The following is a 26282-nucleotide window of genomic DNA, read 5'->3' on the forward strand; positions in this document are numbered from 1 at the left end:
TGAATTCTTGCATTTAAAGTTATCTCATAAAAACCCCAGCCCTGCTTGCTACTCCTCTTCTTGTTTAGTTAGCACTCAGTGAATCTGATCGACTTTATCAAGGTTTTGAGGAATACTTTCCTGGTTTATAATCTGACTTTCTGTTATTTCTCTTTCTTATACATGTAATTTGTTTGCTTGTTCCTGATACAAGCCCTGGCTAGCCTGGAACTCACTTTGTAGACCAGGCTAACCTTTAGCTCACAGAGATCTGCCCGCCTCTACTCTCAAGTGCTGGGATTAAAGGTGTAAGCCACCGTGTATAACTTCATGTGTGATTTCTTAAGACACATGAACTGTTCACTAACTATGACTGATACTGTAGTCTTAAGGGACTAAAGAGGATGCCTCTGCCTCACCTAAGCTCATCGTTGGGAAAAGGCTAGCGATTTCAGGAGTAATGGATCACCTACCCTTTCAAACAAGTGGCTCGCTCACTCTTCTGTTGCTGTAATAAACCAAGGTCAAAAGCAATGAGTAGATAAAAGTGTTTATTTTAGCTCACAGTTCGGGAGAGGTCAGAGTCCATCATGACAGGGAAACGTAGCAGCAGGCAGCAGGAACAGGAAGCAGAGAGATCACATTTCAAGGGTAACAAACTGGGAGGTGAGCCTGAAATGGGGTTGATATGCAACCCTTCAAAGACGCCCTCCAGCAGCAAGGTTCCACATCCTAAAAGTTCTATAGCCTCCCAAACAACATCACCAGTGACTATGTGACTATAGGGCATTTCTTATTTAAACCACCACAAGTCTACCAGTAGAAGCAGCCACTCGAGGAGCACAGAAGGGCTTTTCTAAGATAGGGTGTGGAAAACAAAGGAAATGGAGGGGGGGGGCGGTGCCTTAATTCAAAGAAGGGTTTTTGGTTTGATTTGGTTCTTGACTTTCGGTTTGCTTGTTTGCTTGTTTGTTTTCAGAAATTTAGCACCATTCAGACAATTACTGTCTCAGGATTCTTTCAGCTGTACCTTATTCACCCTGGGTCCTTTCTCTTCTTCATATCCTTGGTTCTCTTTTAGCAAAACCTCTCTTGGGGTAGGGGTGTGTGTGTGTGTGTGTGTGTGTGTGTGTGTGTGTGTGTGTGTGTGTGTGTCTGTATTTCTATGTTTGTGTCTGTGTGTATTTGGACTGTGTGACTCTACAAACTCCTTCTCTGTATACCCCCACCCTTTGCAACGCCAGCTCTCTTAAAGTACTCACTCCCATCCTTCTCTCCTTATGGTCCTAAAGTAGCCGAGAAGGAGGTACCCATTGTTGTGGACCTGTTCCCAAAATGCCACTGACACTTGATTCTGGAACTTATACAATTTCTACTTCTATAAAATAAGAAAATTGGAAGAAAAAAAAAAGCTGCACTGGGAAAATCCAGTGAATGGTGGCCCGTGGCCAGCAGAGGTGCCTCCCAACTGTGTTTCATTAAGTTCAGGCACCTAACAGACTTGAGGGAAAAGACCACTTTTCCTGTAAGCACGTGAAAGACACGCTTTGAGTTGTAAGCACCTAGAAGCCTTTGCTCTTGTTTCAGGCAGCATGAATGGGCAACTTCATAACCACTGTGGGCCAATATGTTAAGAAACAGTTGAGGCTCCAGATGGAAAGAGAAGTTTAGGAATTTATTTTCTTCCATTTTCCTTGGATTTCACAGAATGAGTTTCCCTGGACAGCCTTAACAAAGTATTCTGTCTCTTAATTAGCTCAGATTTTCTCCAATGTGAATATATATACATTCATAAGATGATGTTTTCTTATGAATTTCTGGGAGTGGTTATAAAATGAGGCTTATGGGAGAAGGCCTGGAACGCACCTCTATCCAGAAGTCTCCCCTAAAGGAGGCTCCTTCCCTCTCCTTTTCATGTGTCACAAGGCAAGTCCACAGAGAGCCTAGGTGTAGCCATGTTTGTCTAGAAATTGAGGAGACAGAGTAACATGGCTTCCCAGGGTCTTCCCACCTTGTGGTTGGTTAGCCGTATAAGAATAAATTCTTGTCCCTCATATGGAGACTTGTCAGCTTGGCTAAATGATGGGGTTTCCCTGGCTAAGACATTGCCTTCAGCCTTCAGAGGAAGCTCACGAGAGCACACACCCCTGCCCAGCACAGCTTCTAACAGAAGAGGGTGCCAAGGTTGGTGGATAGAGTGTGGCACAGACAACAGGAAGCAAGGCAGATGGTGGTGCCAGGAGCCCTGTTGATAGTGAGCGTTCAGCCAAGAGAAAGGAACGACCAAGCTTATCTGAAACCACACTCTCAAGGTCTCACCTGGCATTCCAAGATGGTATACTCTGACTCCACAGACTTCCAAACTCTTCTCACTCGCCTGACTTGGAGCCACAACCATCCAGTAAAATTTAAGTAGAACAAATATTCAACTTGGATGGGGGTGGGAGGGGGAGCGGTGGGTTGAGACAGTTTCCTTCCTACTATTCTCTATACCCCTAGTTCAACAATGCCAAATTAAATCTAGATTCTTTTTCAATGGAGTTTTCTGAGAGGAAAGGGCAGGCTTGCATTCCCTGAAACGGATATTTTAGACTAAAGTTATTACGGGGGTGGTGGGGTGGATTTTCCCTCCCTTTTCCTAATTCTAAACAAAACGTCCATCATTCATTCTAACACCAGCCTTTAAGAGCTGGAGACAAATGGAGTCTGAATATTCACGCCAGTATGGTACAAATGAGCTGTGATCTCTGGATGTTGGCTGCCCCGCTGACAGGGGAAAAGAGTAGTTTAATATCTTTGGCTGAAAACACTTTCTTAAAGGATGGAGAAGGCCAACATTAATACCTAGTCCTGTTATTTAATAACTAAAAATGATATACTGTGGATGGGGACATCGGAAGACTGGAGGAAAGTGTCTTCCTCAACTCCAGAGGATGCAAAATGGGAGTGAGTGCCAAAACACTGGGTATTCAGGAAGCAAGCCTTCTAGCACATTTTTCTTTAAGATCTTCAAAGACTCCTCATAAGTATTTATAACCTTGGTTTTTGTCAAACTTGATTTCATCACAGATTTTCAAAATTTATAAATGCAGGTGGTCATTGATTTACAATGGCTGCATTTAGGGTTTCTTGACTTTACAATGGTGCAAAAGTCATGTGCATTCATTAGAAACTGTGTTTCAAGTTTTGTGTTTGGATCTGTTCCCAGGCTAGCAATATGGAGTCTGATACTCTAGCAATGCTGGGTACCACAGCTGCAGCTCAAACTGCCCATCATGAGCTCAAACAGCTGATACCTGAGAGTACTTGACACATTGATACTTAGTAGGTCAGGTGACGTGAAGACATTTCCAATTAGCCACAGCTTTATCAGGATAATGTAAATCAAGGAGAATTCATCTAAAGACATTTATTTCAAATCGAGATTCTGGGAACCTTTTAAACTGCCTCTCCCAGATAAATGACTAATAGTTTACAAATTAAAGATGCAATAACAAGAGGGTAGTAAGGAAGGCTGTGGCTCCTATTAGCTGCAACTCCTTCAAACATTCAGCTGACTTGCTGCATCATTCATCCTACAGACACAGGTTGAATAGGATCACCCTCATCCCAAGTACTATATTAAGTCTGGGCTAGCAATTGTGGCGTTCTTGCCTATGAGATGAACCTTCTAAAAAACTCAGTGCAATGGAGAACTTGGTGGATCCAATAATATACTCGCTGACGTAAATTGAGGTGTCTGGTAATCTTATGTAGTTTTTTTTAACCTCATTAAAATATGGTCAAGCGGCCACCATATTTTAATTTTTTTACCCCTTCATCTTAGTAAGGGGTCACAGTGTTTTATATTTCTTCACCAGTTTACAACCCATCCATCTGTAATCCTTTGTCATGTGGTTATAGGCACAATAGCACAATGCACCATCTATGTTTGCCATTCTTCTGAAATCATTTTTAAGTGGTATCTAATTGTTCCTACATTCTTCTGAAATCATTTTTAAGTGGTATCTAATTGTTCCTACATTCTTCTGAAATCATTTTTAAGTGGTATCTAATTGTTCCTACAATTATGTTTCCATAATTCTGGGTTTTGTAGGGCATTTAAAGGGAAAAGGAGAAACATAGCAATAGTTTCAAACAAAATGAAGTAAAAAGCAGAGTTATCATCACATTTGAATTGAATGGTCACAAAAAAAAAAAAAAAAAATCAGAGGAGAGAAGCCGAAAGCAGACTCTTATGAGGACAGCGGAGCTAAAGCCATAGGACCACTCATTGCTATAGTGGCGTGCCTGACTCCATGTCTAATGCCTTCCATTTAATATCATATCATGTTTTTCAAATGAGGTCTCCAAAATAACCGGCAAACCCTAGATCTCCCCAGAAATGGACACAGATGAACTCCAGTGATTTAGAGTCATGTCAAAAGCTAACTGAGCGAGCAAAGCAAAGACGTGGCCAGAGTGTGAAGCGGGGCGATTTATTTTTTTAAGATTTTAGAATGAACTCAGCTTATTTTCTTAAGCATCCCCCACTTAGGTAAAATAATAAATCGGTTTGCCAATGCACAAATGAACACAAACAAGAGATTCATTTTTACTTCATTAATAAACATCAAGTGTGGAGCTGGAGAGATGGCTCAGCGGTTAAGAGCACTGACTGCTCTTCCAAAAGGTCCTGAATTCAATTCCCAGCATCCACATGGTGGCTCACAACCATCCGTAACGAGATCTGGCGCCCTCTTCTGGAGTGTCTGAAGACAGCTACAGTGTACTTACATAAATAAATAAATCTTTAAAAAAAATAAAAATAAATAAACATCAAGTGTGAAGTTTGCCCTAACAACAAGAGAGCCAAACTCTTTAACAGGAAGTAGCTCCTGGTGGGAAGACTCTGTCGGTGCATATAAATCCTTTCAGCCTGTCCCATGGTCATTTCACCACTGAGGTCCTGGCTCCTGGCCCCCTTTTCTCGTGCATTTGCAGGTCTTGTGTAGCCGAGTCTCATGGTTGAAAACACACCATGGGAATGGGCTACCTGACTAGTAATCTGGAGTCTGCTATTAACTAACTCAGTAACCTTGGATAAATAACCCACTTTCTCTGGGTTCTGAGATTTCTTTATGAGAAATGAGGACAGTTAAGATTGTTACAAGGACTTAACGTTGGTACTTATAGACTTCATCTATTGGCTAAGTTGACATTTTGGTCTAAGTTAAGCTTGTAAAGGATAATCATAATGAGTCCACTCTTCTGGCTTCTCGCTGAAGCGGGACTGGGGTTTGGTGAATGAGTAGAGGAATTCTGCAGAAGGAAGGAAGGAAGGGATCACAAGCCAGCAACAACTGGAAGGACACGATGCCCTGAAAATATGCTTCCTTGCACAGTATGTTTTTGGTGATTTGCTTGTTTGTTTGTTTTTAATTTGGGATTTGAGTGTTCTTGGGGAATACATGTGTTTTCTATTTCTCTAAGCTAGTACTTCCAAAATATTTGCCTCTTTTAAAGCATTTGGTTTGTCATACCTAGTCCAAATGAATGATCGTGTAATATGCAAATAGTCCTGGGGTGAGCAGCAGTTTTCTGGATCACTGGAGTAAGGAGATGAGCTGAATGAGAAGTGGACTATGAGGTACTTTTTCTGGTGCTGTAACTGCAGGATTCTGATGAGGCCACCTGCCCCATCTCTGTTCTAGAAACTACATAAGGAAGATAGGAACTAGGCACGTGAGACGAGTACTTTCTTGAAAGCAAAGAAGTGCATTGTTTAATGCTTTTTCAATAAATCTACTCCAGCAAATGTTTACCTGCATCTATAATCACATAGAAGATTCTCAAGACTAAAAGAGAATCTCAAAGCGCTATCATTGAACTGCTTCAGATATGGTCAAGGCAAAGAGAAATTAGGAAATACCTCAATAGCCAAGCTATGTAGTATTGACTATTAAGAGTAGCATTGGCAACTGCGGTAAAGCAGTTGAGTGAGGGGGCTGGGTGTGGTGACTCATGCTTGTAATGCTAGCACTTGGGAGGCAGAGGCAAGAAGATGGCTACACGTTCCAAGCCAGCCTGTCCTATGCAGTGACTTCTCTGCAGGGATGTAAAGTAAGGAGAGGGGAGCAGTGCTCAGCGCAAATGATAAGAGTTGAGATAGTGATAATGCTCAGTGGTTAAGAACACGACTGCTCTTCCAGAGGATCTGGGTTCGATTCCCAGTACCCACACGGCAATTCACAACAGTCTCAAATTCCAGTGTCTGACACTTGCACACAAAATACACATAAGTAAAACACCAATACACATAAAATAAAAATAGATAAATTATTCAAGAAAAAGAGTCTGGGGAAAAGGTATGGGGAGAGGGAGAGAGAGAGAGAGAGAGAGAGAGAGAGAGAGAGAGAGAGAGAGAGAGAGACTGACTTCAGGGTACAGGAGAGCAAAAGCAGCCCAGAGATTGAAATGAGAATCAATTGTTCCAAGACTCCTGAGTTTGGCCTGACAAAGAACTGTATTTGTCTGCAAAGGTGGATGACAAGGAACAGTCACTTAAATGACACTGTCTACAGAATCGGTGTCCCGCTCAAGGGAGCCAGCTCCTTTCTCTGCAACCCCTTGGACACCGTTACCCTCCCAGTCACCAACCCTCCCCAGTGATAGGTTCTCTGATGACCAGGAGTTTTAGGTGCCCAACAGCTTCCAGATCTACCCAGCATCGCTGAATGGAGACAATAGTGAGCATTAAGTTGCCCCTGCTTCCAAATTTAAGACATGTTTGGGTTGCTCACCGAAGGAGAGCCAAGTGAGCTGAAGTGAGACAGCCTCTCCTTGCTAGGGTCAGTTCAACCTCCTCCTCCTCCTCCTCCTCCTGCTCCTCCTCCTCCTCCTGCTCCTCCCCCTCCTCCTGCTCCTCCCCCTCCCCCTCCTCCTCCTCCTCCTCTCCTCCTTCTCCTCCTCCTTTTTTGCTATGTAACATCTGTTTTTGAAATTTGACTGAGACCCTGACTTAAATCCATTTCACTCAAAAAACAGCAAGAGAACATCTTGTTTTCATGAATGTCCAGGGCCTATGTGTCAACAAAATAAAAGGCTGGTTTGTAGTATTCAGAGTGGAAAAGCTGCTTGTGAGATATTCTGCCACAGGGATAAATTTATTACAAACTGTTCTTTTGTTGGAATTAAGAAGCAAATTTGAAAGCACAGTGGACCAGCTTTGTTTAAATCAGCAAATTTCTTCTTGCTGGTGGGTGAGAAACCTGCTTTTAACTGTCAGAAAGTCATTGAGCTGGATAGAGTAGAGAGATGGCCTCTCTTTCCTGTCTCTTGCCCTAGTTGATATCATAAATGGATTTCCGTTGTCTGCATAAATTCTAGCAGACACAGTCCTGTGGGTCATTATTTTTATATTCCTTAGGTTCTGAAGTGGAACAGGAGATGAAAATATATCATTATCCCTCACATGTGACTCCCCCCCTCCTCACTTGTTTAGAAGAGAGAAATGGAAAGGATTTGTGTTTTTCTGCACTTAGAGAACTATGCCTGGCATGTAACAGGTGTCAATTTGTGTTTGTTAGCTGAGCACGCACTCTAACGTTTACACTCTCCTTGTGGGTGCCTTCCTGTGTATAAATGGCTATCACCCAGGTTTAAAGAGCAGTTAGCATTCCCATTGCTAGCTCTCGTGGCAGCTTGGGCTTCTCATAATTCAGTTTTTATTTTCATTATTCCCTATTATAGCCACCACTGGCTATAAGTATGGTGGGGAAAGGCAGGGTGGCTATTTGTTTCTTATATCCATACCATAGTTTGTTTTGTCTTGCTGTGATAAAGCACCATGGTCAAAAGCAGTTTGAGAGGAAAGGGGTTATTTGGTGTATACATCCCAGGCCATAATCTACCATTAAAGGAAGTCCAGGCAGAAACTCAAGACAGAAACCTAAAGGCAGGAGGGAAAGCAAAAACTGTAGAGAAATGCTCACTAGCTTGCCCTCAGTTTCCCTTTCAGCTCTCACCAAGGACCACATGCCCAGGGCTGGCCCTGCCCACAGTGGGCGGGGCTCTCTACATTAATAATTAGTTGAGATGTTACCCCCAAAGGCTTGGCTAAGTCTAATTGTATGGAGGCATTTTCTAAACGGTGGCTCCCCCTTCCCAGATGGCTCTAGCTTGTGTCAAGTTGACACAAAACTAACTGCACATCACACAAAGTGTCTGGTACATGGCCGACATTTTATACATATTTATTGACTGGTTTTTTTGGGGGGGGAGGTGTTTTGCTGACATTTTCCCCTTGATGACAATTAGAGACTCTCAACCACTCTTGATTGTAACTTGGTTCAAACACAATGGGGAGGGCAATGGAACTTGTAATTCAACTGAATATATAAAGACTGTTTGTATGATGACACTTTCATGTAACTATACATTCCTTCCATAACAGATGCCTACTGAAAATCATGGTAGGATCTGTTAGTTAAACCGATCTTTATTTTCTCAATGTAAATCTGTTAGGTTGAACCTGCCATTCAGGTGAGAATTGATGTTATATTCAGTAGTTTCAGACTGAATAAAAAAGTTACCTATTATGTTTGTGTTTTGCTTGTATGTATGTATGTATGTATGTATGTATGTATGTATGTATGCATGTGTACCACGTGTGTACCCAGTGCCTGAGGAAGTCAGAAGAGGTCACTGGATCCCCTGAAACTAGTGTTACAGGCTATTGTTAGCCAGCATGTGGGCTGTGGAAACAAACAAGGATCCACTGCAAAAGCAGCCAGTGCTCTTAACTGCTGAGCCATCTCTTCAGCCCCAGTTTCAGAATTTTTTTTTTAATTTCTCAAATGATTAACTCATAATTAGAATGGGATTGGATCTATGAAACTTTATCTTTATTATCAAGAAATCCCAGCTTAACAGACTGTCTACTAAAGGCAGTCAGTAAGATGCATTGGCACCTGATGAGCACATGGCTTAACATACACATCCACTTGTCCAGTGGTGACACTGTGTCTTCAGTGGGGACAGGGTGGGCTCATTCCCTCCATTTCATTTTTTGATGCTTGCGTAGACAGGGTTGACACTGGAATGATCTGTGAGTTCTGATAGTTCCCAAGAGAAATGCTGGTTTGTTTACAAGAGGTAAAATTCCACAATAGCTTTATTATTGTTGTTATTTGTCTATTTGAAAACATTCCCAAAGAAACAAATGTGGATTCAGGAAAAATATTGGGGGGAGGAAAGAAAAATAATACTCTGAATTCTGACCAGTTCTATTTTAATAGGTCAAGCTGACTGCCAGCTGGCCACAGGACGGACTACTTGTAATCTATACTTTTGGTAGGCCACATGTAGTTCTTGGAACTGTTTATATTAAACTGCTGAAATTTAATTATTCTAAAATTGGCAGAACTCTCTTTGATTACTTAATTCAAAATTGCTTAGTCATCTTTTTACAGAGTGTAGACAGCTTTTGTTTAAGTGTGAATAATTGAAGAATGCAAATGGGGTCCCCAAAAGGCTTTAAGTCAGGTAGAAAAATAAGAAATGACCTATTTCAAAAAAAATTTTTTTCAAGATCTTTAGCAAGTGGTGGCCACATGTTTTAATTTGACAAATGAGGTACCCGTCAAATCAAAATCCTTAATTACAAGTCCTTTCTCCTCTTTCCTTTGTGGATTTCGTCAGAAGCCAAACCTGCTGCCTGTGGCTAATCCTACATTTTGCAAAGCATGGGCTTTCTACTAAGAAAACAGAGGGGAAAAAAATCCAGAATCAGTCATGAGCAAAACTTTCTTGTTCTCAAACAAATCAGAATGCTACTGCAAGCCGGGTATCACAGAGAACCCTCTTTGGACTCTTGGGATTGAAGGTGGATCTTCTCTTCCTGGAAACTCCTTACCTTTCAAATGCAAAGCAACTTTATAGCCCAAGAGTAAACCTGGTGGGCTCAATGGCATTCCTCCCAGAATTTTAAAGCTAGATGGTCCCCAACATCTCCATCTTCTTCCTGGGTATGCCTATGTCAGCCCCACACTCTTCTGACCTAGGCTGGGGTTCCTAAGAAAGACGGTGAGAAAAGATAGAAGTTCAGTGGCCACTGGCTAGTGAACCCTGGCCTGGGGAGGGAAGGCCCCTAAGCAAACATTCAGAACCATGCCTTCTGTTTCTAATTACTGAGCATGGTTAGAGAGCGAAATCGGGCTGCACTTTTTTTCTCAGACTGATGGAAGCATTTAAATGAGCTCTCAATGTCAATGTTTTCTAATTATGATGGAGGAGTGGCACCTCCAAAGGCCATGGGCATTTGAGGCTTTTCCATCTCATCTTTCCTTACAGATGTCTTCTTTGATACCCTCTCCCCTCCAATACAGATGTCTGTCTACACTCTCCTTCCCGAAACTAGAACACCCTTCTATCTAACACAAGGTTATTCCTCTACAGAGGAAAAAAAAAACCCTATAACTGTAATCCAAATATAAAACAGAGCTCCATTCAACCACCACCACCAATCCCACAGTCACAAAGAGTTACACTAAAGGTGTGGCCTTTAGATAAAGCCTTCACTAAATTTGTCTGTGTACCAGTTTCCGCCAACGAATAAGCAGTGTTCTGTAGTATATCACAGTCTAACAATCATGAAGCAGATGCTGAGTCAAAGAAAAAGAATTAAGAACTCCGAAGGGTAATAAAAACTATCACCTGAAGGATCCCACCGTCAGTTACAGAAGCCTGACAGGTACCTAAGTGACCTGTACACCACACACAAAGTGGATGGTAGGAATATATCGCTGGATCAATTCTGGACTCAAGTCAATGAGTATGTTGTCTTAAGCAAGTCTCCAGTGTGAGCCACATTGTAACAAAAAGTCTAGCTATTCCCCACTAATGGAGTAGTTAGACCTGCTGTCTGGAAGGCTCCTGTGAAAAGAAGAAAGCCCTTTCTCATTTGCTTCATCTGTCAATTTGTACACTTCACTGATGTGACCATGGTGTCCAAAAGGCATAATGGGTCATGTCTGTTGGTTAGGTTTCAGCGCTTTCCTTTGTAGGTTATAAATTCCTCAAAGACAGTTTCTATTGGCCTCATAATCACAGAGATGCATTTGATCATCAAGACTGAATAAAATCAAAAAGAAATTAAAAAGGAAAGGGAAGATATGCCCCTAGGTGTGATGGAAGAGAAAGTTTACTGTAGCTAAAAAGGAAAGCACAACCGGAGTCAGAAACATCTGAGAGAGTCCAGAGTGCTCATGCTCCTGGGCCATGTGAGGAGGAGTGGAAAGGGAGAGAAGAGCGAGGGGAACCAGGTCAGCATCCAGGAGGCCAAAGGTACAAGATGTCTGGAGTATATAGGGAAGAGCATCTTGGGGAAGGACAGCCTAGCCCCTGGGCTGGAGAGTTCAGGGTAGAAGATACAGCCTACCAGCCACACCCTGTAACAGGTAGGGACTGAGGGATGCAAGGAGAACCTGAAGGCCTGTCTGCTTTGGTATGTTAAATAGGTACCGCACCCATTTGTCTCAGGCTTGAAACAAAACAAGCAGAAGTTGAGACATACACTAAGGAGTAATTAATGTGTGATGAGGGTACTACCAGTTCCTGGGGGAGTTGGGGGAAACCACAGCTCTAAAAAAGACACCTCTGGGATACACCTTGGCCTTGTTCCTGGTGACATAAATGGGTCTGCATCCCACCATCTCCATTCTTCCAACCTGGCCCTGAATCTGGTATTTGGCCACAAACCAAATAGTGTTATGGAATAAACCGAGCAGACCAAGAAGGTCCTAGTAAGCCAGCAAGGAAAGTTATCATATATAACATACAGGGGGTGGGGGTGGGGCGGTCTCAGAACCTTCTAATCTTTATTTCCAAATAAACCAATCTGGGACCTTGTCACTCAGTTTGAAGAGCGATCTGATCTTTATTCAGGTGACTCACTGGCCTCTTTTTTGGAATTTGCCAATCCTTTCACTGCCTCAGCTGCAAGGACCTTGTCAAGCAGCACTGACCCACCCAAAGACCGCCCACAGGACTGTACAGAGGGTACCAATGGGGACACCTAAGGAACACTCCCACTTCTAGGTGAGGATCTCTAGTCACACCTCACATTTTATTAATGCTTCTGTATATGTGCACACGTGTTACATGTGTGCATGAGTGGGTCTGTAGCCAAAAAGGAGGCTTTGAGGCTTTTGAGGCCAGAGACAATCTCAGGTGTCATTTTTCTGAACCCTTCTAACTTGGTGTTTTTGAAGCAGAGCCTCTTATGGGTGTCTCGGCTCACTGTTCGGGCTAAGCTGGCTGGCAGGAAGCCTCAGTGTCTCACACTGTAGTGCTGGCCATCCTGGAGCTTATCACATAGACCAGACTGACCTCAAACACACAGAGATCCACGTTCCTCTTTGCCTCCCAAGCGCTGCGATTAAAAAACGTCACTATACCTAGTTTCATTATCTGAAGTGTTCTGCAGCCTCTAAACATATGTGATTTGTGAGTACTTGAAATGGGACTAGTGAAGCTGACGAGCTTGAGTTTTAATTTCAATGTATTTTGATTTCTTTAAATTTAAGTGAACTGTCAGGACAAGGTAGACTTACATAGTTAAAAATCTTTTTGACTTTAACTTTACACAAATGGCCATATCATCTCCTCCAATTTTGTCATTGTTATAACAAAATACCCAGCAAACGCAACTTATGAAAGCAAGGGTTTATTCTGACTCCATTTAATGAGGGATATCGTCCGTCACAACAGGGAAGTCATAGTGGGGAAAAGCAGATGGCTGATTGCACTGTGTCTGCAGTCAGGAAGCAGAGAGTGGACCACAGAGCTGCTGATCAAACCTCAAGACCCACCCCCCAGCGAATACGTCCTCCCGCAAGGCTCCGCCCCCTGAAGGTTCCACAACTTTCCAAACTAGCCCCAGCAGCTGGGAGAAGTGGTCAGAATACGGGAGCCCGTGGAGGACATTTCACATTCAAACCACAGCCCTCTGTACTCTTTCCAGGGATAGGCGTTCACCTCTTAGTAGTCCACTTCTCTGTTGCAAGCACCTAATCCGTGAGAATCCTTGGATCATTCTATCAGAGCGAGCTCTTTCTTGCCGTCTGAATTATGTCTGATAATTGTGTACATGCTTCTGTTATTGACAAACACATTCAGAGGGAACAGTCAGACGTTATTCTCTGTTTTAGCAAATCTGTATATTAATTTACATCACATGGACACAGTTAGTAGAGAACCTCTATCTTTGCCTTAGGGGGTCACCTCTAACATTGACTTTTTTCTGGAGTCCAAGAAAATATCAGTACCCACAGATTGAATCTTACTTGGTATTAACCTGTTCCTTTCAGACTGACTCCCTTTGAGTATATTAAGGAAAAGCAATTCAACTTTTACAGGGAACCAGATGCACGGGGTTCTACATTTCCCTTCTATTCAACTTTCAGTTTGGTCCAGTATCCATTCTCATCTCTTACTTATGTGCTGTGGTTCAAAAGCTAATGTCAAGTTTACCTATTTCTCCATGTAACTCCTTGAAATGAGTTTGAATTTCCTCTTTATACTTCGGAAAATCAAATAATGGTAATCTCGGATATTTGAGAAACAGACAGAAAATATCCAAATGGCAGTGCTACTATTCATGGTGACACTTCAAGATGCCACTTACAGTCATTAAGCACGTTGTCTTCCCAAGTGTTCCTCTCCAAGGCCAGGAGATACAAACAGCACCCATTTTACAGTCACACGCTGGCCAACTTCCAGAAGGTGGAAGAGAGGTCTCAAAGACATCGCCTTGAGTAGTGTGGTGGCCGAGAGGTCTCCTGCTTCATAGATGGAGAACACAGATGGAGAGAAGGTGCTTTTAATAGACTGAACATCGAGAAAGGGCAAAGCAGGTTACAGCCTGCTAACCCCTTAGAGGGCTTTGTGCTTTGAAGTCCAGTGGTTAGAGAGAAGGAAGAAACTGAGAGAGTAAGTGTCCAGTGCTCACTTCAGCAGCACATATGCTAAAATTGGAACCATACAGAGAGAGCAAGTGTCCTCGGGCTGGCGGTTTGGAGTCTTACCGCCACGTTGCAGGTCTGGAGAAACTTGCTCTGACGACTGCATGTATTTTTTAAGTAGCACAGATTTTTGACAAAAGATGGTAAAGGTTAAGAGAAAGTTAAGCCCAAACTGTTCATCACAACCCGTTTGTTTATTTGGTTTTTAAGTCGTCTCAAAAGAACTCTTCATTGGAAAAGAGCAGGACACGTTGATGTATTGATTTTTTTTTTCTTTTTTAAGAACAAAAGTTCATTTTCTACAGTCATAAAGAAAACTCTGTCAGATTTACTACAGAACTACCACAGATGTACGTTTGCATAACTTCTGAGATTCATATATAATCAAGTATCAAGGTCTTTGATTCACTTTGTAAACACTACAGTTAATAAAGTAGAGAGAGAGAGAGAGAGAGAGAGAGAGAGAGAGAGAGAGAGAGAGAGAGAGAGATGAATTGAGTACAAGAGTATGTTTCCTATACTCAGATGATAAAATATAGTCTAAAGAGGCACTGACTAATCTGAGGTACAGTTCCTGAGAGCCTGCTATGGGCCAGCCATGAAGGGTCTGTTTTCATATGACTATATTATCCTCCAGTGGCCTTGGGGATCAAAACGCATGAGAAGTAAAACATCAATAAAGTACTAAATGCCACTTAAGGAACATGAGTGATGTGCCATGGGAATGATAAGATTATTAATTAATTGTTGAAATGAGTTATGGACCCAAGGAGGTCCTCATTTGGGCATCGTGATGAAGATGGGAGCTGAGTCAGGAATTGATGACTGGATAGTAAATAAAAAGAAGGAGAGCCTGGTAGGTGGATGGGTTAGAATGAACAAGAGCATAGTAAGAAAAACGTAAAACGCATTTGAAAGCTAGTCAGACGCACATCTTTAAATCTCTGATGCCTGCTGTGTCACTGACAGCTTAAGAGGAGGATTAGCAATCTCTACATCATAAGATTTTTGAAAAACCAACTTTGTATGTAAATAATTTATACTCAAAAGAGAAAACATAGGTATGCTGTGCTTAGCACTTCAGCTTTACTACACAGGAGACTGGAAATAAACTGACAGCATTCTATGGAGAAAGATGAGTCTCTGAATGCTATCTGGTCCAACTATCTCACTTGCAGAGAAAAAAACACAGGGAGCTTGTTTTATCTTGGTTTTATTTTGTTTTGTTTTGTTTTGTTTTGTTTTGTTTTGTTTTGTTTTGTTTTCAAACTCTTAAGTTCAGGGCACTGTTTGGCAGAAGTTTATAAAGGGGACAGTCAAAGAACTGAACTAAATAGAGACACCCTGAAGAGCAATGATGGCGAATCTACTGCAGTGTATTATAACCAGAAATCATTCGATAGCTGTCTGATGAAGAGAAGCGTTACTGAGTTGCAGCAACAGCCCAGCTGATATTAAAACAAATCTTTGCACTAACCAAAATATGCCCCTGACTTTCTCCCATGAAGCTCTGAACTGCGAGCATAAATAGAGACAGTGACAGGCATGACCCAAGGTGGAAGTGGACATTAGACCTGCCTGTATGTTAGTGTATTTTCTTCTGCTTTAACAAAGTGCATGAGGATAGATGTTTATAAAGAAGGAACTGTCTTCTGCTCAGTGAAGACATCATGGTGGATGGCATCACAATGGCCTGAGTATCTGTAGGAGAAGATCTTCTCAAGTAAGACAAGAAACCAGAGAGCAGGAAGGGCCAATCATGCTTTATTTTTTATAGTAGTTCAAGTAAGAGGTCCAGGGTCCTTTGAGACTAACCCTAGTTCTTTTCCAACGTCAGGGTCTCTTGGGCTGTGTAACCTTCTACTAAGGCCCTCCTCTTAAAGATTTCACCATCCTATGATGTCACCATATCAAAGACCAAACCTCTATCCAAAACATTGCAGCTAGAGCCAGACAGAAGCTTGAGGGAATATGAGACTGAGAGAAATGTAAATGAATACAGCTTCCGGGAAGGCAAACACCCCTTCCCATTACTGTTGCATTCTAGTTTTAAGCACACAGCAGTGGTATGTAAATTGTGTACTAGATATTGTTCATATAGATGGTTTTGTGGGGCTTCATTGGGTGCAAAACTAGTTTAGAGGTTAGAGATGGAGCATCAGTTAAGAGTGCTTGATGCTCTTGCAGAAGCCCATCAATGTGGGTTCCCAGCACCCACACTGGAGGCTTGCAACTGTCTGTTATTCTAGCTCCGGAGGACCCAATACCCTCTTCTAACCATTCTCAGCACTTGTTCTCAAGTGCACACACCCACACAGAGACAAAAACGCATACACATAATCAAAAATAAAATGTCTAAAAAAAAAAAAAAACTAGCTCAAAAACGGTCTCATCTAATGATGGTCATAAGCGTGGGGAGACCAGACTTCCTTGCAGTGGTAGAGAGACGTTTACAGTGAGGCTCAGCACACAGCAGGTTAAAGAGAGAAGAACTGAGGTAAAGAAGGTGTGACAGGGATGGGGTGGGCAAGGGAAAGGGGTGGAGAAGAAAGAAGATGTGATATCAGAGAAGAAACACTTAGGATATCAAAGATATGAAACTTTAAGATACAACACCATGGTGTCAGATATCTCCCTATTCCATAACACCCCACACAAAGCACTAATAAGAGATCCCTTGTGACTTGTTAGCTTGCTAATTTAAATGGACTTAGGACTGAAGGTAGGGGCGTTTTAAAGGACACTCTGATCTAAGCTCCCACAGTCCAAGAATTAAATTGGAGGACACTGACTGTGCTTCTCTCAGAACCATTTAAAGGCACTCTCTGAAATAAAACAACAATTGCTAGGCTAGCCCAAGAATAGTATAGTGATTGAGCACACAGGTCTGAAATTCTGTATAACAAGGAGGGTATAACAGCTATCTCACAAATTGCCTTTTTAAACATAGCACTGCTATGCAGTTATGGAAAGATTTGAAGAAGCTGAACATAGTGGTGCAGGCCTGTAGTCCCAGATCTTGGAGGGCTGAGGCAGAAAGGTCTGTTCAAGCCAGCTTGTGCTACATAGTAAGTCTGAGACATATGAGACTGTGTAAAAAATAAGGAGACATGGGAGAAGTATAAATTCTTACTGTTAGTGAAAGAAACCAGTCTGAAGAGGACATCCATAAAGCGAGTGATTCCAAGAATATGACATTCTGGAAAAGCCAGAGTTACAGAGCACGAAGGATCATAGTTCAGGGATAGCTGTGAAGAAGAAGGAGGGAGATGGATGAGGCACGCGGTTGGGGTGGAGGGTTCATGGCCATGAAGTTTTTCTGTATGGTGCTTTGGTGGTGTACACATGACAGTATGCATGTCACATAATCACAGAGCATGTTCCCTGTGGACTCAAGTGTGTATTAGCATGAGGTTTCCACCTGTACACGTGCACTACAGTCCTGCAAGATACTGGAAAAGAAGTGTGTTTGCTTCCTACAGCTGCTATAGCAAAGCCCCACCGTATGGGAGGTTCGAAGACTTCCGTTCAGCGATAGGCAAGGCCAGGTTCTCTCTGAAGATGACAAGGGAGGATTTATGCCAATCCTTACTCTCCACATCATGGTGTTCCCTCTGTGTCTCCACATGATTTTTCCTTTGTCTATGTCTTCCTTTGTATCAAATTTTCTTAAAAAAAAAAAAAAAAAAGAAAAGAAAGAGAGACAGAGAGAGACAGAAAGAGACAGAGGGAAGGAAGGAAGGAAGGAAGGAAGGAAGGAAGGAAGGAAGGAAGGAAGGAAGGAAGGAAAAGGAAAAGGAAAAGGAAAAGGAAAAGGAAAAGGAAAAGGAAAAGGAAAAGGAAAAGGAAAAGGAAAAGGAAAAGGGAAGGGAAGGGAAGGGAAGGGAAGGGAAGGGAAGGGAAGGGAAGGGAGAACACCCTAGTATTGGAATAGGGTTGGTCTCACCTTCGCTACATCTCCAAAGACCCTATTCCAAATAAGGATACATTTTGAGGTAGGAGACTAGAGTTTCAATAGTCTGTCTCTGTCTGTCTGTTTCACTCTCTTCAGGGGCACAATTCAACCTAACTAGGACAAGTAAGCAGAGAAAGAGGGGAGGGATTGTAAAGCATCTCTCTTCTTTCTATTTGTTCTATGCTCTGAAAAATAAGATTTTTTTTTATTTTAAGGCATTTTTATTAGATATTTTCTTCACTTACATTTTAAATGCTATCCCCAAAGCCCCCTATATCCTCCCCCCACCCTGCTCCCCAACCCACCCACTCCCACCTCCTGGTCCTGGCATTCCCCTCTACTGGGGCATATGATCTTTGAAATACCAAGGGTCTCTCCTCCCATTGATGGCCAACTAGGCTATCTTCTGAAAAATAGAATTTATTAATCAAAAATTTAAAAAGCTAAAAAAAAAAAAAGAAAAAAAAGAAAGTGGCCCAGTATACCATATAGGATAGATCCAATAAGTGGTCCTTGAGGGAACCTGCCCTTAGCTCCTTCAGGATCCTTGGGGCTTTATTCTTACTAATTCTAAGATAGTTGAGGCAATGTCCACACATCCTGGGGACTTCCTCTTCTCCTGTCTACTCATCATTTGATTTCAGATGGTTTGGAATTCGTGGGGCACAGTTGTCCATAAAGGTCCCATCCCATAATAATTGAATGCTAGGTTGGAAACCCTACCCAGGACCTTTTCCTGCTTTAACACACTTATAAATGTGTGTGTGTGTGTGTGTGTGTGTGCATGTGCACACACACATGCATCTAAGACAGCCCAGGCGTGCCACATATCCAAATCCATATAAAAGCACACTCAGATTTATTCTTTTGAAAGATTTTCAGGAAATATCTACAGTAAGACCATATGCCCAGAGAAAAAAATAACAACAGTTTTATGAATGTAAAACAAAATATCAAATGTCTTGGGGTCAGGGAGATGCGAGGCACACAAGCATAAGGACCAGAATTCAGATCCCAGAACCTGCGTAAGATGCTGGGGCTGTGTGTGTAGTCCTGGAGGGATGGCAGCAGGGTCCCTGGGGCCTGATGTCAGCTAGTCTGACTGAACTGGGTGAGATTCAGTTTCAGTGTGAGACCCTGTCTCAAAAAGCAGGCAGAAAGTGATAGAGAAACTGTCCAAAACGACCCACAAAGAAGAGCAGGTCCCCATGGGACACAGTTCTTCCAAAGTACTGAACTTCATGTATTTTATTCTTTTGGTTTTTTTAAGGGGGGGTTAGGTTTGGTTTGGTTTTTTTGTTTGTTTGTTTGTTTTTTGTTTTTTTGTTTGTTTGTTTGTTTTTTTGAGACAGGGTCTCTTTATGTAGCTATGGCTGACCTGAAACTCAGAGAAATCTCTCTGCCTCTGCCTCTGCTTCCAAAGTGCTGGAACTAAAGACATGAACCACCCCACCTAGCACATGTACTTTATTCTTTAGATATATATTTTAGCTATTCAAATGATAGGGTATGAAGATTAATAGATGTTTGAAAACATGATTTTGAAAACTGGAAATAACAGTTGATTGTCCCTCAATTGAATCTCTACGTGTAATGTGGCAGGAATCTGAAAACACTGAGAAACATGTTTGTTTCGCTGTGGTATGATTCTAAAGTATATTATTGTTAATGAACAAATTTCTTTTTTCTTTTTTTATTAAAAAAATGAATATCACTATCTGCCTACACATACACACACATGCACACACACACCAAAAGAACAATTTCTTGGTTAAAGAATACTAATCAGAAATTAAGCTCAAGTTTTTAAGGAAAATAATCAAATTGGATTCACTGGATGCAGATATACTTTCATTACCAATCTTGAGAAGGAGATGGAGAAGAAACAAAGTCAGACAGAGGCAGAAGGATCTCTATGAGTTACAAGCCAGCTGGAGGTGGGGGGTTGGGGGGGGAACAGAAAGAACACAAATGAAGAGGAAGAGGGGGAGGGGAGGAGGAAGCACACACTCACTTCCCCCTCCACCCTTTAGAAGTGCAGGAAGAGGAAAGGGAAGCTCGGGAGACCCTGAGGTGCTGGCGAGCCGGAGAGGAAAGGACTCGGGTCCTGTCCTGCCTCTCGCCTGGACCATGAGCTCTGTAGAATCTTTAGCCAAGGAACCGGCAGTGTGACCACGCCTTCTGAAACCCACAGCACCAAGTTACTCCTTATTCACAGAGTAGGCCAGCTTTCAAGAAAACCCAACGTTAGAAACCTTAACAGAAAGACCAATACAGTCCTGGGTAAAGATATATCTTTATATAGTCTTTGCAAAGACTGTTTATTTCCTAACTAAAGGAGTCCCCTCAGAGTTCTCTGAACAGCGTGACAGTAAACCCTGCTCCACATTTAGATTTTCCTAAAATTTGTCAGGAATCTCTGTCTGTCCCTTACATGGAAACCTCCTTTAGCTTGCTTTTTCCTCTTGTGCTCTGTCTAACGTGTGACACCTAAGAGCTTCATGGTTGCTAAATACTCTCTGCCTGGACCTTTTCCCACTCTGCTTGTTTTGAGTTACTTCCTAACCAATTTTACTGTAAAGTGTTCAGCACTGGCTGGGGGAAGGAGAGGAAACGCGACACTACTATCCGGGGACATGTGTACTGCTTTAAGTCGGAGCATCACTTAGAATTCTATCCAGACATGGCTTCTCCTACACAGGAATAGTGTGATATGAGGGGGTCTTGCTTTAAGACCAGCCAAGAGCCATTCTCATAAATGTACCTCTCTGCTGCCATAACACACACACACACACACACACACACACACACACACACACAGACACACACACACACACACAGACACACATAGACACACACAGACACAGACACACATAGACACACACACACACACACACACATAGACACACACACACAGACACACATAGACACACACACACACACAGACACACATAGACACACACACACACAGAGACACACATAGACACACACACACATACAAACAAGCATGTACATGCACAGACACACACATACAAACAAATATATATATATATATATATATATATATATATATATATATATATATACACACACACAGGCAAACACATACATAACACCTACACAAAATACACACATAAACATATACAAAGACACACACACACATAAGCACAGGTGCACAGACATTTGCACACATTTATACAAACACACATAAACCCAGTAAACACACACAGCAACCAAAAGTCATACTACAGAAGGCACACATGTGTTTTCTTTCCACCAGATATTCACAGGATGTAGTCCACAAGGGCACTGGTTTAGAGTTGCATGAAGAAATACATTTTTGTGGTCCCTTATTCCCCCAGGTAACATACATAGTCTATACCCAAATCATAAGTAGCTTTTCCATGGTTAAGAAAGAAAGCAGGCTTCCAAGTAAGTAGTAAAAGGTAGGGAGTAGGAGGGCAGATTGAAGAAAGAACTTGCATGGGGGCGAGCCAGAAGGGATGTTCAACCACATTAAATACATGGGGCTTCTGTTCTGTTTACCTGTACTGCTGTCTCTACAAACCAATGCCTTCCTGGTCTTCTCAGGGCTCAGGGTACCTTGTTTGCTGTTCTTTGACCCTTCCAAGATACAGGTATAAGCATAGCCCTGGGGCTGCCAAGCAGCAAATGACTGTTTAAGGTTTGATAGGCAGGAGCACTAACCATCTCTGAGGGGGCTTTCCCAGGATTGACACACAAAAAAGCAAGAACGGTTTGCTCACGGGCAGAGTTCTTCCTCTCGTAACTATTTCTCTAGCTATAAGAGGTGGTTTTATGCAACAAAAACTATATGTAAATGCATATACAAACATATGCAGGATTAGTGTGATATGTGAGTGTCCTATAACACATACAAACACATACATATGCACACACATAGGCAGACACAACACACACACACACACACACACACACACACACACACACACACACACACGGAAGAAAATAGAATTTCCCCATCCTACTTTACCAGCTTGGTCTACTATTCCCATGGCTGCTTTATACCCTGCACTTGGTCAGAACAGCAGACAGAAGAAAGCTTTTCAGGTGGTCTCATAGAAGCCTTCAGATCAGTTTTATTTTTTAATAATTATAGAGAGTTCAGACTAGAAAATGTATAGAATTGTAGGGGCATTGGTGAGAAAAGAGGGATTTTTTTTTCGTTTTGTTTTGTTTTATTTTTTTTTTTATGTTCCTCTCTGAAACAGGTTCCCACTCTTTAGCCCAATCCTCTTGCCTCAGTCTCTCAAGTCCTGTGATTTCAAGCATGCTCTGATATATCTGGTCTGAGAAAAAATGTGTTTGGTGAAATGCAAAAGGAAACCTTCTTTCTTTCATGACTAGAAAGTATTGGGACCCTTCTTCTCAACGTGAAACAAAACAATTGAGAGTTTTTTTTTTTAAACTCCCAATAAAAAACCAAATCCAAGTTTCTAAAGATGCATAAAGAGTTTAATACCGTAGAGGATGCGGGAAGTGTGAAAAATCTCAAACATTGCATGGTTTTATTTTTGTTGGCTGAGATTTGATTTTTGTTTTTATGCACTATGAAAGTGGTGAGGGCAAAAACCTTCTGTGCCAATTTATTTCAGATTCTTTTTATTTTATTTTTTTCCTGAAATCTTTTCCAAACAAAGATGCCATCCTATGATGGTTCTGGGGTTTTTACCACACCGATTTTCTTGCTCTGGACAAATGGCTCAGCTCATCTACATAGAAGGCACTGGAAAATATTTTTGTGAGCTGAGTGCAGCCAAGCGAGCGCCTAGGAATCCAGAGGAAGTGGAGGCCTCCTGCTCTGCACAGGAAACAATCTTCCAGCACGCCTTAAATGCCAGATTCCAGGCTAGTTTAACTAACCACTGACAGCTCTGTAAACAGAGCGGGGACAGGAGCCCGCTTCCCCTTTCCTGGGAGTCATTTTGGGTTTGGGGGCCGAAGGGAGATTCTGGAATATTTGACTGCATGGCACAGATACACAGCGGAAGCAGGCTCAGCATCTGAAGAGCTGGAAATTCTTCCAGAATCAAAGTCATCTCAGAGGAGGTAGGAAAGGGTCAAACGGTTGGATTACATCTGGAGAGAGCCAGGATTTTTGAGCTCTGAAGACAGTTTGATCAAAACTTAGCTGCCTTCTAAAATACTGCTTCCTAGGGATTTTTTTTTCTCCCATGATTTCTGCATACTTAAAACAAACAAGCAAACAAACAAAAACAGTGCTAACTAACTTCCAGACTATGCAAACGATGCCTGCGTGCAGCATTGTCTGATTTCTCCTTTCCTCTGTCTGCCCCCCCCCCACACACACACACACATACTTCTTTTCTTGCCCATTTTCCTCTCAGTCTTTCTTTCGCTGTCTGTCTTGTTCTTTGTTCATTTGGGTGTAAGTGTTGTCTGGAGTTCAGCGAGAGACAAAGGGCTGGATCATCCAGCCATTCTGAGGCCATGCTATCAATATTTCTGTCTCCTGAGATTCCTTCTTACTTTTTAAATGTAATCTGCACTCTTACTTGTTTTAATAGCTTTTAGAATGAAGGTGCACTCTGTTTGAGGTCAGCAATTGACCACTGGTTGCCTTAGCCGTATTCTAAGGTGTTTTTCTTAAAAATAAAGAAAAGATGATGGTGTGGGGTGGGAGGGACTAAATCAGGGGCTCATGACTCCTTGGTGATCTTGACTCCGCCTCTTTCCTTTAGATCAAGATATTATCTGGGTTCCCTAAACCCGAAACCTCACTATGGATGATTTTGAACGTCGCAGAGAACTCAGGAGACAAAAGAGGGAGGAGATGCGGCTGGAGGCAGAAAGGTAAGGATCCAGGATAACAGATATTCACATCACCAGCAACCTTGTTTTCAGATCACAAGGACTCTGCCCTCTGAAGGGCCAGTTGTGTCCATATTGCACATCAAACTATTTGTAAAAAGCAGTTATGGGTGTAAGTATTTTTCCTGCTAAAAGTCTAAATTTTGCATTTAAAAAAAACACATTTCAAGAAAAATGGAGATCAGAGAGAATCAGATAATTTCGTATTTATGGAGGCTGAACATTGTAGAATTTGTAATGGTAAAAGATAATACATAAAGATAAAGGCTTCAAATCACCCATAACACTGGAATGACAGAAGATGCTGACTGTTGGCTATCAGAAGCAGTTTGGCAAGCCCCAGAAGAGTCTTAGCTCAGATTTGATTCTTATTAGAAAAACCGTTGCCTGGCCGTCTGCATCAGGAAGGTTACTACAGATGGTCTGAGTGACTGGGGAGGATGTGGGGGCTGTTGGAAGCTGTTGGAATGTGTGGGGCAGCCTTTGAGGTGGTGACTTAGGGGACAGGTGGTTGGAAAAATGAAGCATTGACATGTGACATCGAGGGTGGAAATGTGTATCTTAACATTTAGTTAGGCCTCAGACAGAAGGACAGTGGCCTCTAATGATGTGGCTTCGATCAGTAGTTTAAGGAAAGCGTACCAAGTATTCACAGGGAGAAACAAGCCCCAAGGTTTTGCATGCCAGTAATTCCAGTGCACAGATGCAAAGCATAGTGGGTACAAATGACCTACCGCAGCCCTGCCGTACAAAACTGAAAAGCTGTTGTTATTGTTATCAACCATTATTAATAACAATCCTATCTAAGTAATAAACAACGGCTGGATAGCTGGGAATTAATATGAATGCCAAGTGAAGGAAAGACTATTGTCACCCTGAGATTAAACTATTCACAGAAGTTTTGTTGAGAGTTGTGGTATGCTACGGAAAAAGTAATTGTGGAGATAAGTAAAACGGAAGCTGTCTAAAACAGAGCGTCAATAAAATAAAAGGAGGGAGGGACAGAGGGGAATGCATCCAACATAGAAAATGTATCTATCCGACTTTAAAATAATAGTTAATAATTAAAAATTTAAAGCATACAAAACTAAGGAAATGACCAAAGGACCGGTGGTTGCCAGGAGCTGGACAGGAGGGAGGGAGGGAGGAGCACACAGGCAGAGCACAGGATGTTAGACCCGCAAAACCACCCATGAGATAGTATGATGGCAGATGCGTGCCACTGCGCTGGAACTCAATGCAAATTATGGAATCAAAGTGGAATGACATGTGTGTACCTACATTATCCACAGTCACAAGTACAGCACTGTGTATGGGATGCTGATAATGGCAGAGGCTGCGGCTGCAACTGGGGAGGGGAGGGGACAGGGCAGCATGGAAGACTTGCCATTTCCACTCAACTTTTCTTTGAACCTAAAATTACTGCAAGGAATACAGTTTATCAGTAGAAATGACAGAGTGGGGTAGGAGAGGCTGACTAGGTGTGAAAACGAGACAAGCAAAGCTCCAGGGAGAAAGAATCTGCTGCAGGGAGCTTGAGAGGAAGGGCATCTTAGGACCCTCACTAGGGATGAGAGTGTGGTGGTAACGGTTAGTTACGGTGGACTGAGATTTAGAGACTTGGCATCAAGCATACAGTCGTGAGAGCCTGAATCAGAGCAGTCGGAGGGAGGAAAGAGATCCCACGTGGCAATCAGCAAACCTGTCAGGAGCAGGGACAACTCAGTCTGAAGACTGTAAGCTCCAGTTCCGAATTATTATAGTAAGTTAACCTAAAATAGAGCGCTTCCAAGGCTCAGAGCTGCAGATGCCTTCATCCATTCTCCATGCATGTTTATCAGGCATCGTCAAGAAAAGTCTCGGCCTCGTCTCCAGTGGAGAAAGGTGAGAAGACTCTATTCTTGGTGGTCATGGTCATAGTGTTGAATTTCAGGTAGAAACCACATCAACATGGGGATTTCCCCCCAGATGTTAGAAGACAGGAAACTTGGATTTTTATTCAGAAAGAAGAGAAAATCGTATAAGATAGGTCCATTGGGACAAACCCATTGCCAATAAAAAAAGCTGAAGTCATATCCTCCCCCACCCCCCAAAAGCTCATATGAGAGAGTAAGAGATCATAAGGGCATAATGGAAACATCACAGGGAGCAACATAGCAGAGAGACAGAGAAGACCTAGGGAAGGAGCAGACCTGAAATTGAGAGGACATTGAAGACTTGTGGACACCACCTAGACAGGAGGAACACACCTCTACTTCCTCTGCCTAATTCAGTGCTACTGGCCTTGGGATTCTCCTGGATTCTTGAGTTCTCAATCTACCCAGCAAATGCCTACCGAGGACTGATCAAGACGAAGTGTCTGAACAGAGATGGGAGAAACGAAGGTGATCAGCAGACACTTCTGTATCTCAAAGACTCATAGGAAACAAGAGTACAGAAAGCAGATGAGCAGAGGAGTAACCCTGAAGAAC

General features: G+C 42.3%; 1 protein-coding gene across 9 annotated transcripts in view; it reads left to right on the forward strand.

Moving 5' to 3' along the window:
• Positions 1-26282, forward strand: part of Cald1 (caldesmon 1) — a 176975-nt gene that overhangs the window by 63787 nt on the left and 86906 nt on the right. For 7 of the 9 annotated variants that reach the window (XM_017321316.2, XM_017321317.2, XM_006505348.4 and 4 more), the window contains one exon: positions 23682-23793. In XM_017321316.2, coding sequence (XP_017176805.1) covers positions 23723-23793 — 71 coding nt within the window. In that variant the 5' untranslated portion in view covers positions 23682-23722. Of the gene's footprint in view, positions 1-22830; positions 23029-23681; positions 23794-26282 lie in introns of those variants that run through there. The other 2 variants (XM_030255093.1, XM_030255091.1) reach the window with 2 other exon arrangements.

The sequence above is a fragment of the Mus musculus genome, chromosome 6, assembly GCF_000001635.26.
Source record: "Mus musculus strain C57BL/6J chromosome 6, GRCm38.p6 C57BL/6J".
In the NCBI taxonomy this organism is placed as follows: domain Eukaryota; kingdom Metazoa; phylum Chordata; class Mammalia; order Rodentia; family Muridae; genus Mus; species Mus musculus.